At 50.2% G+C, this 12919-nt stretch overlaps 1 protein-coding gene across 1 annotated transcript in view; it reads right to left on the bottom strand.

The window, feature by feature from the left end:
* Positions 1-879: 879 nt before the first annotated feature.
* The window catches only part of GREB1 (growth regulating estrogen receptor binding 1), a 124816-nt gene continuing 112776 nt past the window's right edge, over positions 880-12919 (bottom strand). Inside the window, 7 exon segments of the mRNA XM_043917845.1 lie at positions 880-2666; positions 4026-4164; positions 4839-5039; positions 6213-6348; positions 7706-7924; positions 9492-9666; positions 12152-12356. Coding sequence (XP_043773780.1) covers positions 2503-2666; positions 4026-4164; positions 4839-5039; positions 6213-6348; positions 7706-7924; positions 9492-9666; positions 12152-12356 — 1239 coding nt within the window. The 3' untranslated portion in view covers positions 880-2502.

Here is a 12919-nt window from a genome sequence, read left to right as displayed (position 1 = left end):
TTTTTCAGCTCACCTCCCAGCTACCCATTCCACTCTTGAGCTGGTCTATTTCATCTGCCCACTGAGGTTTTAAATTCCAAGATCTGTAATTGCTGGGTTTTTTTTTTTTTGGTCCTGGATACAATATCATCTTTTCCCCTGAATTTAATTACACTTGTTTTATAGGATTGTTTGCTGTACTGGTTCATTATGGAGGTTACCACCTCCTCCCTTATAACATTTCCTTTATTTTTGTTATGAGTTTTAGTTGTGAGTTTATTTTTGTACTAGGGAGCTCATGTCTGCTATTAACTGCCTCAAATGACTGTGGGGACAAAAGAATGTCACGGAGAGGAGGCTGCTGCGAGCTTGTCTTATTCACAAAGGCCTGGCCCCCCAGGCCCCCTGCCTACCTGGGGGTCCACACTCTCTCAGCCTGAGCTTCAACCCATCAGCTGCAAGGAGATCAAACCAGTCAATCCCAAAGGAAATCATCCCTGAACATTCATTGGAGGGACTGATGCTGAAGCGGAAGCTCCAATACTTTGGCCACCTGATGCGAAGAGCCAACTCATTGGAAAAGACCCTGATGCTGGGAAAGATTGAGGGCAGGAGGCAACAGAGGGTGAGATGGTTGGATGGCGTCACCGACTCAACGGACACGAGTTTGAACAGACTCAGGGAGATGGTGAAGGACAGGGAGGTCTGGCGTGCTGCAGTCCATGGGGCTGCAGAGAGTGGGACATGACTGAGCAGCTGAACAACAAGCACATCTTAGTATACTCTTACTTTTATGAATTTATTCTTTCCTTTCCCAAACTACCCTTCTTGTCACGCATTGATTTCAAGGAGGTAGTTCTCTCAGACAATGCAATTCATTCCCACCAGAGAAACAATACATGCATTATGAATTTTATTTATAAGGCTGGAACAAACAAGAATGTTATTTTTTTTTCAACTTTAAATTAACGAATAAAATGGGAAGAGCAGCCCAGAAACCGCCATTTATGAAAGACTCAAGAAGGTAGAACTCAAGAAGGTAAGTTTTTATTCCAAAATAGGAATAATGACATATACAAAGTGATCGTTTTTTAGAAACACTGATCTAAATTTTTTATACTCGTGGACTATTTTTTTTTCCTCAGGGAAGAAAAGATTGACATTAACTCTTTGGCATCATCTTTGAACATAATTCCTTCTCGGATTAGTATCCATTAGAGTGCTTATAAACGTCTAAGATGGATGGACAAGAGTGCATTCTACTGATTCATTTCTGAGGACCTTTCAACTTTTCCTCTGGCTACGGGCCACTCCATAAACAGTGTGGTGGGGCGGGGAGACCCCAGAGTCTGCTCTGCTTCTCGGCAGCTGTGTGATCTTGGGGAGATGCACTGTTTGCATCTCAATGGGCTCATCTTTCAAATGGGAAGAATGACTCCACAGCACAGGCTGCTGGAAAGGGTAAGCGAGACAGTAACTGTGAAAGCACCTGGCCCCGGGCCCGGCCTCTAGGGGGCACCCTAACATGCTGGTTTAAAAAACATTCTGGCAGGCAAGGCGGAGTATGGGTAGCACAGTACAACCCTGTTACTTTGTCTGTCCCCTTCCTCTCTGGACGGGGACCTAACATTCAGAAGAGAAGACGAGCAATTCAGGGAGCTAAAAATTGAGCTTCAATAAATTAGAGTCAGAAGTCTAGTTCTTATCAACTATTTTCCCTATCACTTTGGTTGTTTTCACTGTTTGTTTCAAGTAAGATGTTTGGCTCTCTTTCCTTTGCAAGGCAAATTTTGCTTCTCAAGGTCAATCTCTGCAATCCTAATTTCCTTCCTGCAACCCCTGTAGTTTTTTTTTAAAAGTTTCTTTTCACTTTTGCCCTTTCTAAGAGGTAGGGTATTTACCCTATACTATTTTAATAGAATCGTATTTGCTCTGAAGTGAAACTATTTGTTTTACTTTATTAAATTTGATGCCTTTGGGCTAGTTTCTAAAAGAGTCAACTTACACAATTCATAATTAAGTGAACCTATGTCATTTTTCCTTGTGTCCAGCCTTTAGGTTAAAATGGTCTTTTGGACTATTGCTCTGGAGTAGGTTAGAGGGAAACCTACTTAGCCAACATCACATCCATCATCTGAAATGCTGGCATCTCTACAAGCTAATGCAAAAGGGACCCTTCAGAACTAAGAGGAAAGTCAAGTTTGTCCAAGTGTGTCCATGGAAGCATATGGATGACGTGACAGTAGGCAAAACTTTGTTCTTCATAAAATGGACTTTGATACAGGCCAGGGCGGTGGGGTCTGGCCCAGAACCTAGAAGTCTGGGGTTGGACTTCTTGCTCACCATCCACTCATCCCCGTTGCTCTCAGTAAGTCTCCATGCATCTCTGGGACCTATGGTTCCCTGGCACCTACCGTGAAGGTGTGGCCTACAGACACCTCTGGGTCCCATCCCGGTCCAGACACCCTGGGGTTGTAATTCTTCCTTTAGCCTCAGCAGCCTGAGGTTGGGCAGGCTCCACCCTCAGATGTGCCGTCCGGTCAGGAAGAAGAGCGGCCGGTCCTCCTTGGCGTTGGCCGTCTGGAATTCGTCTCGCAGCCGAAACTGCCACTCGTCTTCCAGCTCCAGGCGGACGACTGTCTGGCGGAGCGAGTTGCGATCCTGACAGATCACACACAAGGTGGCACCTGTGAGGACAACAGCAGAGGTGTGTGAATGGAACAGGGGAGTTTCTGCGCAGGAAAGCTCCCTCGCGGCTGCCGTTTGCCAGAACAAAAGACGATGCTGCTTTTGGAAGGGAAGGACCAGATGTCCAAGCGAGTGCCTATTTCCAGGGGCTGCTTCGCCATCTTAGCCAGACGGTGAGCGTGCGACTTGGCAGGTCTGGCAGATGAGACAACACGGAACCAAGAAATGATGGCAAAGAAGCGAGCAGATGGGGAGAAGGAGACAGACTCTTAAGATCACAAACCAGCATCCTCAGCTCCAGCCCCCGGTGGGAAACACCCTGCCCCATAGCCTAACCCTTCCCTCTTCACCCATCGCAGTCGTCCACCGGCCCAGGCCCCACACATCTCCTGCCTCTTCTCCTGCCTGGCAACGTAAATTCTCCCTCCTCTCGACACCTAGCACACATCAGTAATCATTGGTGTTCATTCCATCTACCCCCCACCTCCATGTCCTATCCTCCTATTAGACAAGATGTTTCCCAGGAGCACAGAATGTTGTGGAAACCTCTATTTCCCCAAAGCTTATGCAACCCCAGTGCTCACTCAACACCTTGCAGAGAGGAAGGTGGGTGTCATGGCCAACCAAGAAAAAAGTGAAGATCAATTAGGGATCCCAGCTGGATTGGAAATAGTGTTTTTAAGTCATACTGAAGTGAACATTTCCCACTCTCAAACACTCCAGCACGAAAACACCTATAGAGGGAGAAAGATTAGAAGAAAAGTAAAGATGCACGCAGAAGCCTAAAACAAAGAAGAAGAACTCATCCACCAAGAAGAAAACATGTCTAGGGGGTCTGCATGCTTAGGCTAACAGCCTGGCCTGAAAAGCAGCAGAAAAGCTGAAAATATCTTCTGGTCACTGGGAAGAAAGAGGATGTGCCTTATCTCTGTGCAAACAGGTAGAGGGGAGGAGCCACCCTGGGATCCCACCCCAGCTTTCTTGTGCCTCCCTGGAGCACCGGGGAAGTCACATGCCCTGAGTCTCAGTTTTGTGGTTGTTGTTTAGTCACTCAGTCGTGTCTGACTCTTTGCGACCCCGTGGACTGTAGCCCACCAGGCTCCTCTGTCCATGGGATTCTCCAGGCAAGAATACTGGAATGGGTTGCCATGCTCTCCTCCAAGGGATCTTCCCAACCCAGGGATCAAACCCGTGTCTCCTGCACTGGCAGGCAGATTCTTTATCACTGAGCCGCCAGGGAAGCCTGAGCCTCAGTTTACTCATTGGTAAAAAGGACGAGGACCAGATTCACCTCCACAGAGGTGCCAGTGATGATAGCCGTTCAAGTCAAGGTCCACCGCAAGAGCATGAGAAGTTACCTTTCAGAAAATGAAACTTTTTCAAAAAGCTAGCTCCCACAAAAGAGTCACAGAGGTACAGCAGGAGTCCACTGAACACGAAGTCAGAGCAGCTGATGTTTAAAGAGTGGGGCCTGGAGCTCACATAACACACAGAGATCTGGGGGGAAAAGAAAAGCAATCCATGAGAAAACGTCATTTTCCATGAAACACTCCGCAGCACTGTGCTAGAGCTTTGCATCTAACACACATTAACTGCCAGGTCAAGCTCAGGCTTGGAGGACCAAAAACAATATTCAGTGTCATTTTCAAATCTTACGTTCCAAACACCAACCCCGAGACTTACCCAGATATATCTATTCATTACCTCATTTGAGAATCAGAAATGTTCTGGCATGAGTAGTAAGTTTGATTCCTAACTTTCCATGTCAGGGTGTGTGTGCTAAGTCAGTTTAGCTGTGTCCGACTCTTTTCAATCCCATGGACTGTAGCCCGCCAGGCTCCTCGGTCCATGGGATTCTCTAGGCAAGAATACTGGAGTGGGTTGCCATGCCCTCCTCTAGGGGATCTTCCCAGCCCAGGGATCGAACCTGCATCTCCTATGTCTCCTGCATGGGCAGACAGGTTCTTTACCACTGAGCCACCAGGGAAGCCCCTTGATATGGGGGTGCACTGTTTCAATTCTTTCAGCCTTTACCTTATCGGCTGTAAAGCGGGGGCCAGGCCGGAGCTGACGCAGTTGGGGGGCTATAATTCCAAGCTCTGGGTTCCAGCTCCTGTGTTGAGGGACTTCTCTGATTGATGGACTCAACAGCGCCCCCCTCAGACGGTTACCTGAGACCCCAGGTTCAGGTAGCAGTCCACGGACAGCACAGGGTGGCCGGGATTCTTCAGGGACAGTGGGAAGAAGCGGTGGCTGTGGTGCTGGAGGAACTTCTCCAGGAGGAGCTGCGCGGGGGCCGCGAGGAACGTGTGCTTGCTGTCGGGGGCGCAGATGTACTGGGCGGGCACGACGGCCATGGGGCTGTCTGACACCTGTGTGGGGACGGGCGGGCATCAGCCACTCCCGGGGACCCAGCGCGGGCCTTCCCGGCGTGGATGGCTGTGTGCAGCTGTGATGTGAGAACACATACGTCCACGGTGAAGCTCTCCATTAAGGGAAATCTGGCTTAACTAAAGTGGGACGTGTGAAAACTGACCATGGGATCAGTGATTGTAGACAATGACCACTCCGTGCAGAGACATGGCTGTCTGATCTAGAAAAAAATAAGAGAACCCACGAACCCAATGTTCCCCCAAATCCTGAGATGTCAGCCTCTGGGAAGGGCCAGCCTTCCCCCTGACCTCCAGATCCCCTCTGTCTCCTGTCCAGTCCCACTGGTCTTCCTCTCGATGGTCCGGCCCTCTGAGCCCACAATTTCTTACTCCATCACCAACGTATTTCTCAGGCTGGAGACAGACAGACCGGGGACATATACATAAGACTACTCAAGTCCTCTGATGGACACCTTTCAGTGGGTGCTCATTATTCCTGAAGTCAAGAATGTTCCCATGGCAGAAAAGGTTCTGCCTACTTCTCCAGCTCCTCTCTGCCACTCTCTTCCATGGATCAGAGGGACCTTCAAGGCAGGGGTGTGCCAATGACCTATGGGTTCCTGGAGGATACAGATTGCCGAGGACACATCTATCCCCACCTGGAGGCTGTCTCCAGGGCAGATGGCACACCCATCAGGCTAGCCTGTCAGTCCCATTCAGACAGTATTTAGCCGGCGCTGTCCCAGGGACCCTAAGAAGAGCACGGTACCACATCTGACCCCCAAGGGCTCTGCCCAGCAGAAAAGCCAGACAAGTGAGCAGCAAAGACACTGATGGAGACATGCTCAAGAAACCACGTGGAGAGAGAGCGTGGGGTTTGGGGGTGGGAGGTGAGGGCAAGGGTGCATGGGAAGGCTGGTGGTGGGCGTGCACCAGGGAGACACACGCACGCAGGAGCGCGCGCGCACACACACACACACACACACACACACACAGAACCAGAGATGAGAAGGGAAACTCGATAGAGTCTTTCCCTTCTCAGGGCTCCCAACTGGCAACTCTCACTGCCCAGCCGTCAAGCCCACCCCGCTGACTCAGAGGTGCCCGGGTGGCCTCCCCGCCAGCTTTCCCACCACGGGCAGCAGCTGTCTCCGGGCACACGGTCGCACCCACCTTGGACGTGATGTGGAAGGACCTGTGTCCGCCCACCGCGATCTGCTTCTTCATCACACTGAAGCGGTTGAACCGGCAGAGCAGGAGGCCTGCGCTGTGCACCCTCAGGTTGAAGTCCACGTCGTCACACATGAACCTGGCGGGAACCAGAGGAGGGGGCGGGTCGGCCTCCAGGCAGCTCACAGTCACGCCCCCACCAGACACTCCCATACCGGGGGCTGGGCAGACGAGCAGGCTCGTTCCTGCCCCCAAAGACCTTCCCCGGGAGGCACAGGAGGCAAGTCAAGAAGGAAACAAGCTGAGATGCCCCTGCACCAGGAAGGCAGGGTGTTCTCAGGCTTTACTACAGAAGCCCTGTCACATGCGGACCGTGCACGCCACGCCAGGCACCGTGAAGGGGACTTAAAAAATGTCACTTCATCCATCCATTAAAAAGAAAACAACTGACCTCCCAGAGTAAATATATTGCTTCCCTAGTGACTCAGATGGTAAAGTGTGTCTGCCTGCAATGTGGGAGACTGGGATTCGATCCCTGGGTTGGGAAGATCCTCTGGAAAAGGAAATGGCAACCCACTCCAGTACTCTTGCCTGGAACATTCCATGGACAGAGGAGCCTGGTAGGCTACAGTCCATGGGGTCGCAAAGAGTCGGACATGACTGAACATGGCACCCTATGCCAGGAACCGTGAAGGGGACTTAACAAATGCCACTTCATCTGTGTGTTAAAAAGAAGACAACTGACCTCCCAGAGTAAATATATGAGCCACTGTTACAGCTGAGGAAATCAAGACTCACAGATGGCCAGTCATCTGCCTAAATTTCAAAGCTGACAAACGGCAGAAGCCACATTCCTGGCAGGTCAGTCTGCTCCAAAACAGACACTCCCCTGCGGGCACTCTCGGGGATGTGCCCACTGCCTGGCAGGTAGAGGGCTCACTAACATTAGCGACTGGATTCTTCTTGAGACTTGAGCACTCCTGTGGCTAGATCCAGAGAGAGGGACACAAGGAAATTATTTCCTTCAGCACTCAAGCTCCTAGAAAGTAATGTGTTCACAGAAGGAGCCAGAAAAGCAAGAGAAACACCATCTAGAATGGAAGTCAGTAAATAAGGTACCATGTGAACTGGTGAAGGAAGCTGAAAGGTCTTATGCAAATCTCCCCTAAAATTATGCAACAAAAATACTAAAAAAATAAAAACCCATGAGGACTGAAAGCAAGGGGCCAGGCCAGTGCCATGGGTGGGAAGGCCCTGCAGGGCAAGGAAGGAGCGAGGGCTCTCCAGGAGTAAGGCTACCCCTTGCAGTGGGCCCTGGGACCATGGGGCTGAGTTGATGGACGTGGTTGGGCAAAGGGCCCTGGGACCATGGGCTGAGCTGATGGCTGTGGTCGGGTGGGGGACCCTGGGACCGTGGGCTGAGCTGACAGCCATGGTTGGGCACAGGGCCCTGGGACCGTGGGCTGAGCTGACGGCCGTGGTCGGGAGGGGCTCACCGGTTCTGGTTGTACTGCACATTCTGGGTCAAGTCCACGTTCAAGACGATGAAGTCGTGCACGTGGCAGCGGGAGAAGGGCTCGCGCACCTCGTGGCTCCCAGTCTTGCTGGACCACTTCCGCATGCCGATCAGGGCATAGTGGGTGATGTTGGGGGATGCCTCGATGTGCTGCATGATGTGCTTCAAGGACACGTTTCTCTCCGACCAGGAAAATTCTCTGCTCAAAGGAGGGAGACAGACATTCCCAGGTCGGCATGCAGACTGGGCCGGCCAGGCCACTGCTTTCCCCTGAATGTGCTGGGTGGACTGGTGTGCCCAGAACCCATCAACAGCCACCAGGCACTTCGAATTCATTATCACTGATCCTCGCAGCAATCCTGTGACATAGAACCATCATCCCCATTTCACAGATGAGGAAAAAGAGGCTCTGGCTGACTTGCCCAGTGTCGCTCAACAGAGCTCGGGTGGAAGGGTGTTGTCTGTCTCCAGAGCCCATTCTCTGCACCATGCCACAGCACCTCCCATTTCTGGTAGCAATTCCAAGGAGGTTGTGGGGAGGGAAGGAGGCCGCATGTAAACACCTCCCACCCCACCCTGATGGCGACTGAGGTCTGGGAAGACAGTGAAGGCCCCCTGATGACCAGGGAGGGCAGCCGAAGGGAGCGACCCCGGGGCTGGTAGCCCAGGCAACAAGAGTTCTGTGTGTGAGAGACCCAGTAAGTGGCTCAACGTCTCTGCACCTCGGCTTCCTTTTCCCCAGCTGAGGGGCTTCCGCTAAGCTCCCTAAGGCCTCAGCCAGCTCTGACACACCAGGACTTGAACATTCTGCTTCGGAACGAAATTCAGAAAAGCAGAGGGGAAAAGCTGAGTTCTCTTCCTCATCGCTGTCCTCAGCCAAGCTTTTGCCCTCGGAAGGGTGACAGAGAGAATATTGAAAGCACGCCGGCTTGCTGTTGTCATGTCTGTGAGCTCTACCAGACCGAATACATTTGTTTCTAGAAGAGCAGTGCAGAGGATGGAAGTTGCTACACTAGTACTTAGGACTCACTAACACAAAAGAGAAGAACTAACCTCACATTGTCTCTCAAAAAAAAAAAAAAAGCCAAGCATTCAAGTCATTTCTCAAATAAGCCAAAGATAACGGCTAAGTTGAAATACTTGTGCCAAAAACCACAAATCTTCCCAATGATGCTCAGATGCAGCTTTTCAGATGTACCTTTTCTACCTCGTGCCGCTCCATCACCCCCCTCCAGGCACACAATTCACGGTTTACCTAATCCTCGTAACAAACCTCTAGGACAAGGGCAAGGGCCCCTTTGAAAGGTGAGGAATCTAAAACCCAGAAAGAGTCATTTCCCGAATGTCACACAGCAAATAAAAATACAGCTTCATGTCAGGAGGAGGCTGGAGTGGGGAAAAGGTTCTAGAAGGTGTAGGGGAGGGTGCATCGGTGATGGTGATGGTCCATTTCTTCATCAGGGGGTTTGTTAAGTGGGTGTGTTCATACCTGGATACGTATGACACTTTCTTTTTCCAATATATTTTATACTGAATCTATGTTGCGTTATTTTCTGTCTCTACTGTGTCTCAGTAAAATGTTTTCAATTAAAAACTCAAAAGCTTGGCAGGTGAGCCCACCCCAGGCAGGGCTCTGTCCACTGCACACCCCATCTTCTAACAGGAGGCGCCCTCCGGGGTCCTCAAAGGATGGACAAGAATCCCCCACTGGGCATAGCGCCTGCTCCCTTGTCTCACTGGGGTGCCGTCAGGAAAAGGGCTCTCACCTGCTTCTCTCACCCCCACCGTCAATGTCCACCACATTCCACATCACGCAGGAGTCATCAGAAATCACAATGAAAGGCCAGATGTCCTGCGGCTTGATTCCCAGCTCCTCCTGACGGTTCCGCTCCAGCTCCAGGTTGTGGTAAGACAGCTCCTTGATCAGGAAGTGGGCGGCGCCTGAAACGAGCAGACAACCCCGACTTGGGTCAGTCCAAGTGCCCACCCCAACCCAGGACAAAGCCCCGGTGAGAACGAGAATCTGATGAAAGTCCACCCAGGCCCCAGCCCTACCTGCTCTTATCTGCAGTCCTTATCCACTTGCTAGAGGCTGTTGACTTGGGAGAGGAAATTCGAGGGTAGAAAACACTCCCCTCCCATTTGTGCACACATTTCTCTATTTATCTTTGCTTTTCTAACAGCCGAGACCATGAATAAACCAGTAACCGAGCACTGAAGAAAAGAAGAATCGTCAACAAATCAAAATAGCTTTAAAAGCCAGAAAGCTGAAAGAGAAAGGTCTTTCGATTCTATGCAGACAAAAACCGTCTCTCACCATCTGCCTCTACAAGGATGAGGCCACTAGTGGCCACCTTCAACACACCCTGCAAGCAGTTCAGGGTGGAGAATGAGGCACTCTGTGCTCTGGGAAAAACCAGCAGAACAGGCCTTCAGATCGTGGGATATTTTTCAGGAGAAGATTTTATGAGCCCAGTTTCGTGCACTGTCTCCTATCTATAAAAGCACTAAAATCCTTAACGGAGACACCTGCTGTCCGTGACCAGCACCATCCTTCTGGTGACCAGCAGCATCCCTTCACTGATATGTGTGCCTGATGGCAGTTAACCTCCTTCACCAAAATCACATATACACTGACCTCTCCCTCATCTCTTGGGAGCAGTTCCTCAGAGCTATCTGAGAGGCTGTCTCCCAGGCTCTGGTCCTCATTTTGCCCCCAGTAAAACTTTACTTACAATTCTCTCATTGTGCTTTTTTTTCAGTCAACACCTAGAAGACTCTCTCAAGTCTCCATTTCTCCTACTCCAGAAATTTGAGTAGGGCGTGTCTTAAAAGGTCTATCACCAAAGAATTCAAGTGACAGGTTATCCCAGAAAACCTGCAATTAGTGAAATTAGGGTATGACACTGTGGAAAATTCTGAAAGAGATGGGAATACAGACCACCTGACCTGCCTCTTGAGAAACCTGTATGCAGGTCAGGAAGCAACAGTTAGAACTGGATATGGAACAACAGACTGGTTCCAAATAGGAAAAGGAATACGTCAAGGTTGTATATTGTCACCCTGCTTATTTAACTTCTATGCAGAGTACATCACGAGAAACGCTGGGCTGGAGGAAGCACAAGCTGGAATCAAGATTGCCCGGAGAAATATCAATAACCTCAGATATGCAGATGACACCACCCTTATGGTAGAAAGTGAAGAATAACTAAAGAGCCTCTTGATGAAAGTGAAAGAGGAGAGTGAAGAAGTTGGCTTAAAGCTCAACATTCAGAAAACTAAGATCATGGCATCCAGTCCTGTCACTTCATGGCAAATAGATGGGGAAACAGTGGAAGCAGTGACAGACTTTATTTTGGGGGGCTCCAAAATCATTGCAGATGGTGATTGCAGCCATGAAATTAAAAGATGCTTACTCCTTAGAAGGAAAGTATGACCAACCTAGACAGCATATTAAAAAGCAGAGACATTACTTTGCCAGCAAAAGTCCATCTAGTCAAGGCTATGGTTTTTCCAGTAGTCATGTATGGATGTGAGAGTTGGACTATAAAGAAAGCTGGGCGCTGAAGAAATGATGCTTTTGAACCATGGTGTTGGAGAAGACTCTTGAGAGTCCTTTAGACTGCAAGGAGATCCAACCAGTCCATCCTAAAGGAGATCAGTCCTGAATATTCATCAGAAGGACTGATGTTGAAGCTGAAACTCCAATACTTTGGCCACCTGATGTGAAGAGCTGACTCATTTGAAAAGACCCTGATGCTGGGAAAGATTAAAGGCGGGAGGAGAAGGGGACAACAGAGGATAAGATGGTTGGATGGCATCACCGACTCAATGGACATGAGCTTGAGTAGGTTCCGGGAGTTGGTGATGGACAGGGAGGCCTGGCATGCTGCAGTCCATATGGTCGCAAAGAGTCGGACACAAATGAGCAACTGAACTGAACTGAACTGATTAAGAATATTCAGGGTCTTCCCCGGTGACTCAGTGGTAAAGAGTCCACCTGCAATGCAGGAGACGCAGAAGACTCAGGTTCAACCCTTGGGTCAGGAAGATCCCCTGGAGGAGAGCATGGCAACCCACTCCAGTATGCATGCCTGGAAAATCCCACGGATAGAGGAACCTGAGGGCTACAGTCCACGGGGTTGCAAAGAGTGGAACACAACTGAAGCCACTGAGCACGCACACACACAAGAACATTCAGAAGAGCACACACACACAAGCACACACACAGTTTGGTGGTCTTGGTGCAGTGGTGGGACAGCAGTGATTATAGAATGAATGTCATTAATATGCACACACCTGTTGGAGGGGACTAAGGGGAAACAGGTGTTCGGTCTAGAAAAACATTTCTCAGTGGATTTCCTATGAAGTCAACATGTCTTGAATTTAACTTTGCAACAAATTTGGGGGGAAAAAAAAGGCCTACCAACTCCAGCGCTGTTGAAGATGCTGGGGAGGACCAGCATGATATGGTTGGGCCAGTATTTCTTGTAAATCGCCATCTCGTACTCCTTGACAACCAGCACGTGCAGGTGGCTGGCACCGTCCATCGCGTGGTACAGGTTAAAGAGTCCGTGCTCATGACGGCCAGTTGTGGGAGTGAACGTCGGGCTCTTTATGTATTCGTGACTCTGGAGAGCATGGGCACAGAGACGTCAAGCGTTTGTCAGCCTGGCCACGAAGACTGCCCGCCCTCCGAGATGGGACTCTGCAGCCTCCTCCATCAGAAGATGTTGCCTGTTTCCACACGCCTTGCTCTGGCCGAGCCTTGGGACTTGCTTTTATGGATGAAATGCAGTAAAGATGGTGGCGTGCCAGTTCTGAACCTGGCCTCCAGAGGCATTCTGTCCTCTCTCAGAACCCCCCACCCCTGGGAGAAGCCCGGGCTAGCCTGCTGGATAAGGAGAGGCCACAGGAGCAGACACGGGCGTCCCACTGAGGCCACCATAGTCCAGCCCCACCGCCAACCTGGTAACTCACTTCAAACACAAGGGATGGCAACCAGGATAACCACCCAGCAGAACCAAGCCCAAACTGCCAGTGCACAGAATACAAAGCAAAATAAATGCTTGTTTGAGAATGGTTTGTAAGGTGAGCAAAACTAACGGGCTTATATCAGTGACCCAAAGCCACGACCCTCATCTATTGGCGCCTAATACACGTTGAGTGCACGTTATTCCCGTGTGACTTAAAT

The sequence above is a fragment of the Cervus elaphus genome, chromosome 11 (assembly GCF_910594005.1).
Source record: "Cervus elaphus chromosome 11, mCerEla1.1, whole genome shotgun sequence".
Lineage (NCBI taxonomy): Eukaryota > Metazoa > Chordata > Mammalia > Artiodactyla > Cervidae > Cervus > Cervus elaphus.
Note: the sequence above shows the minus strand (reverse complement) of the source record. Positions and strands in the feature narration are given on the sequence as shown.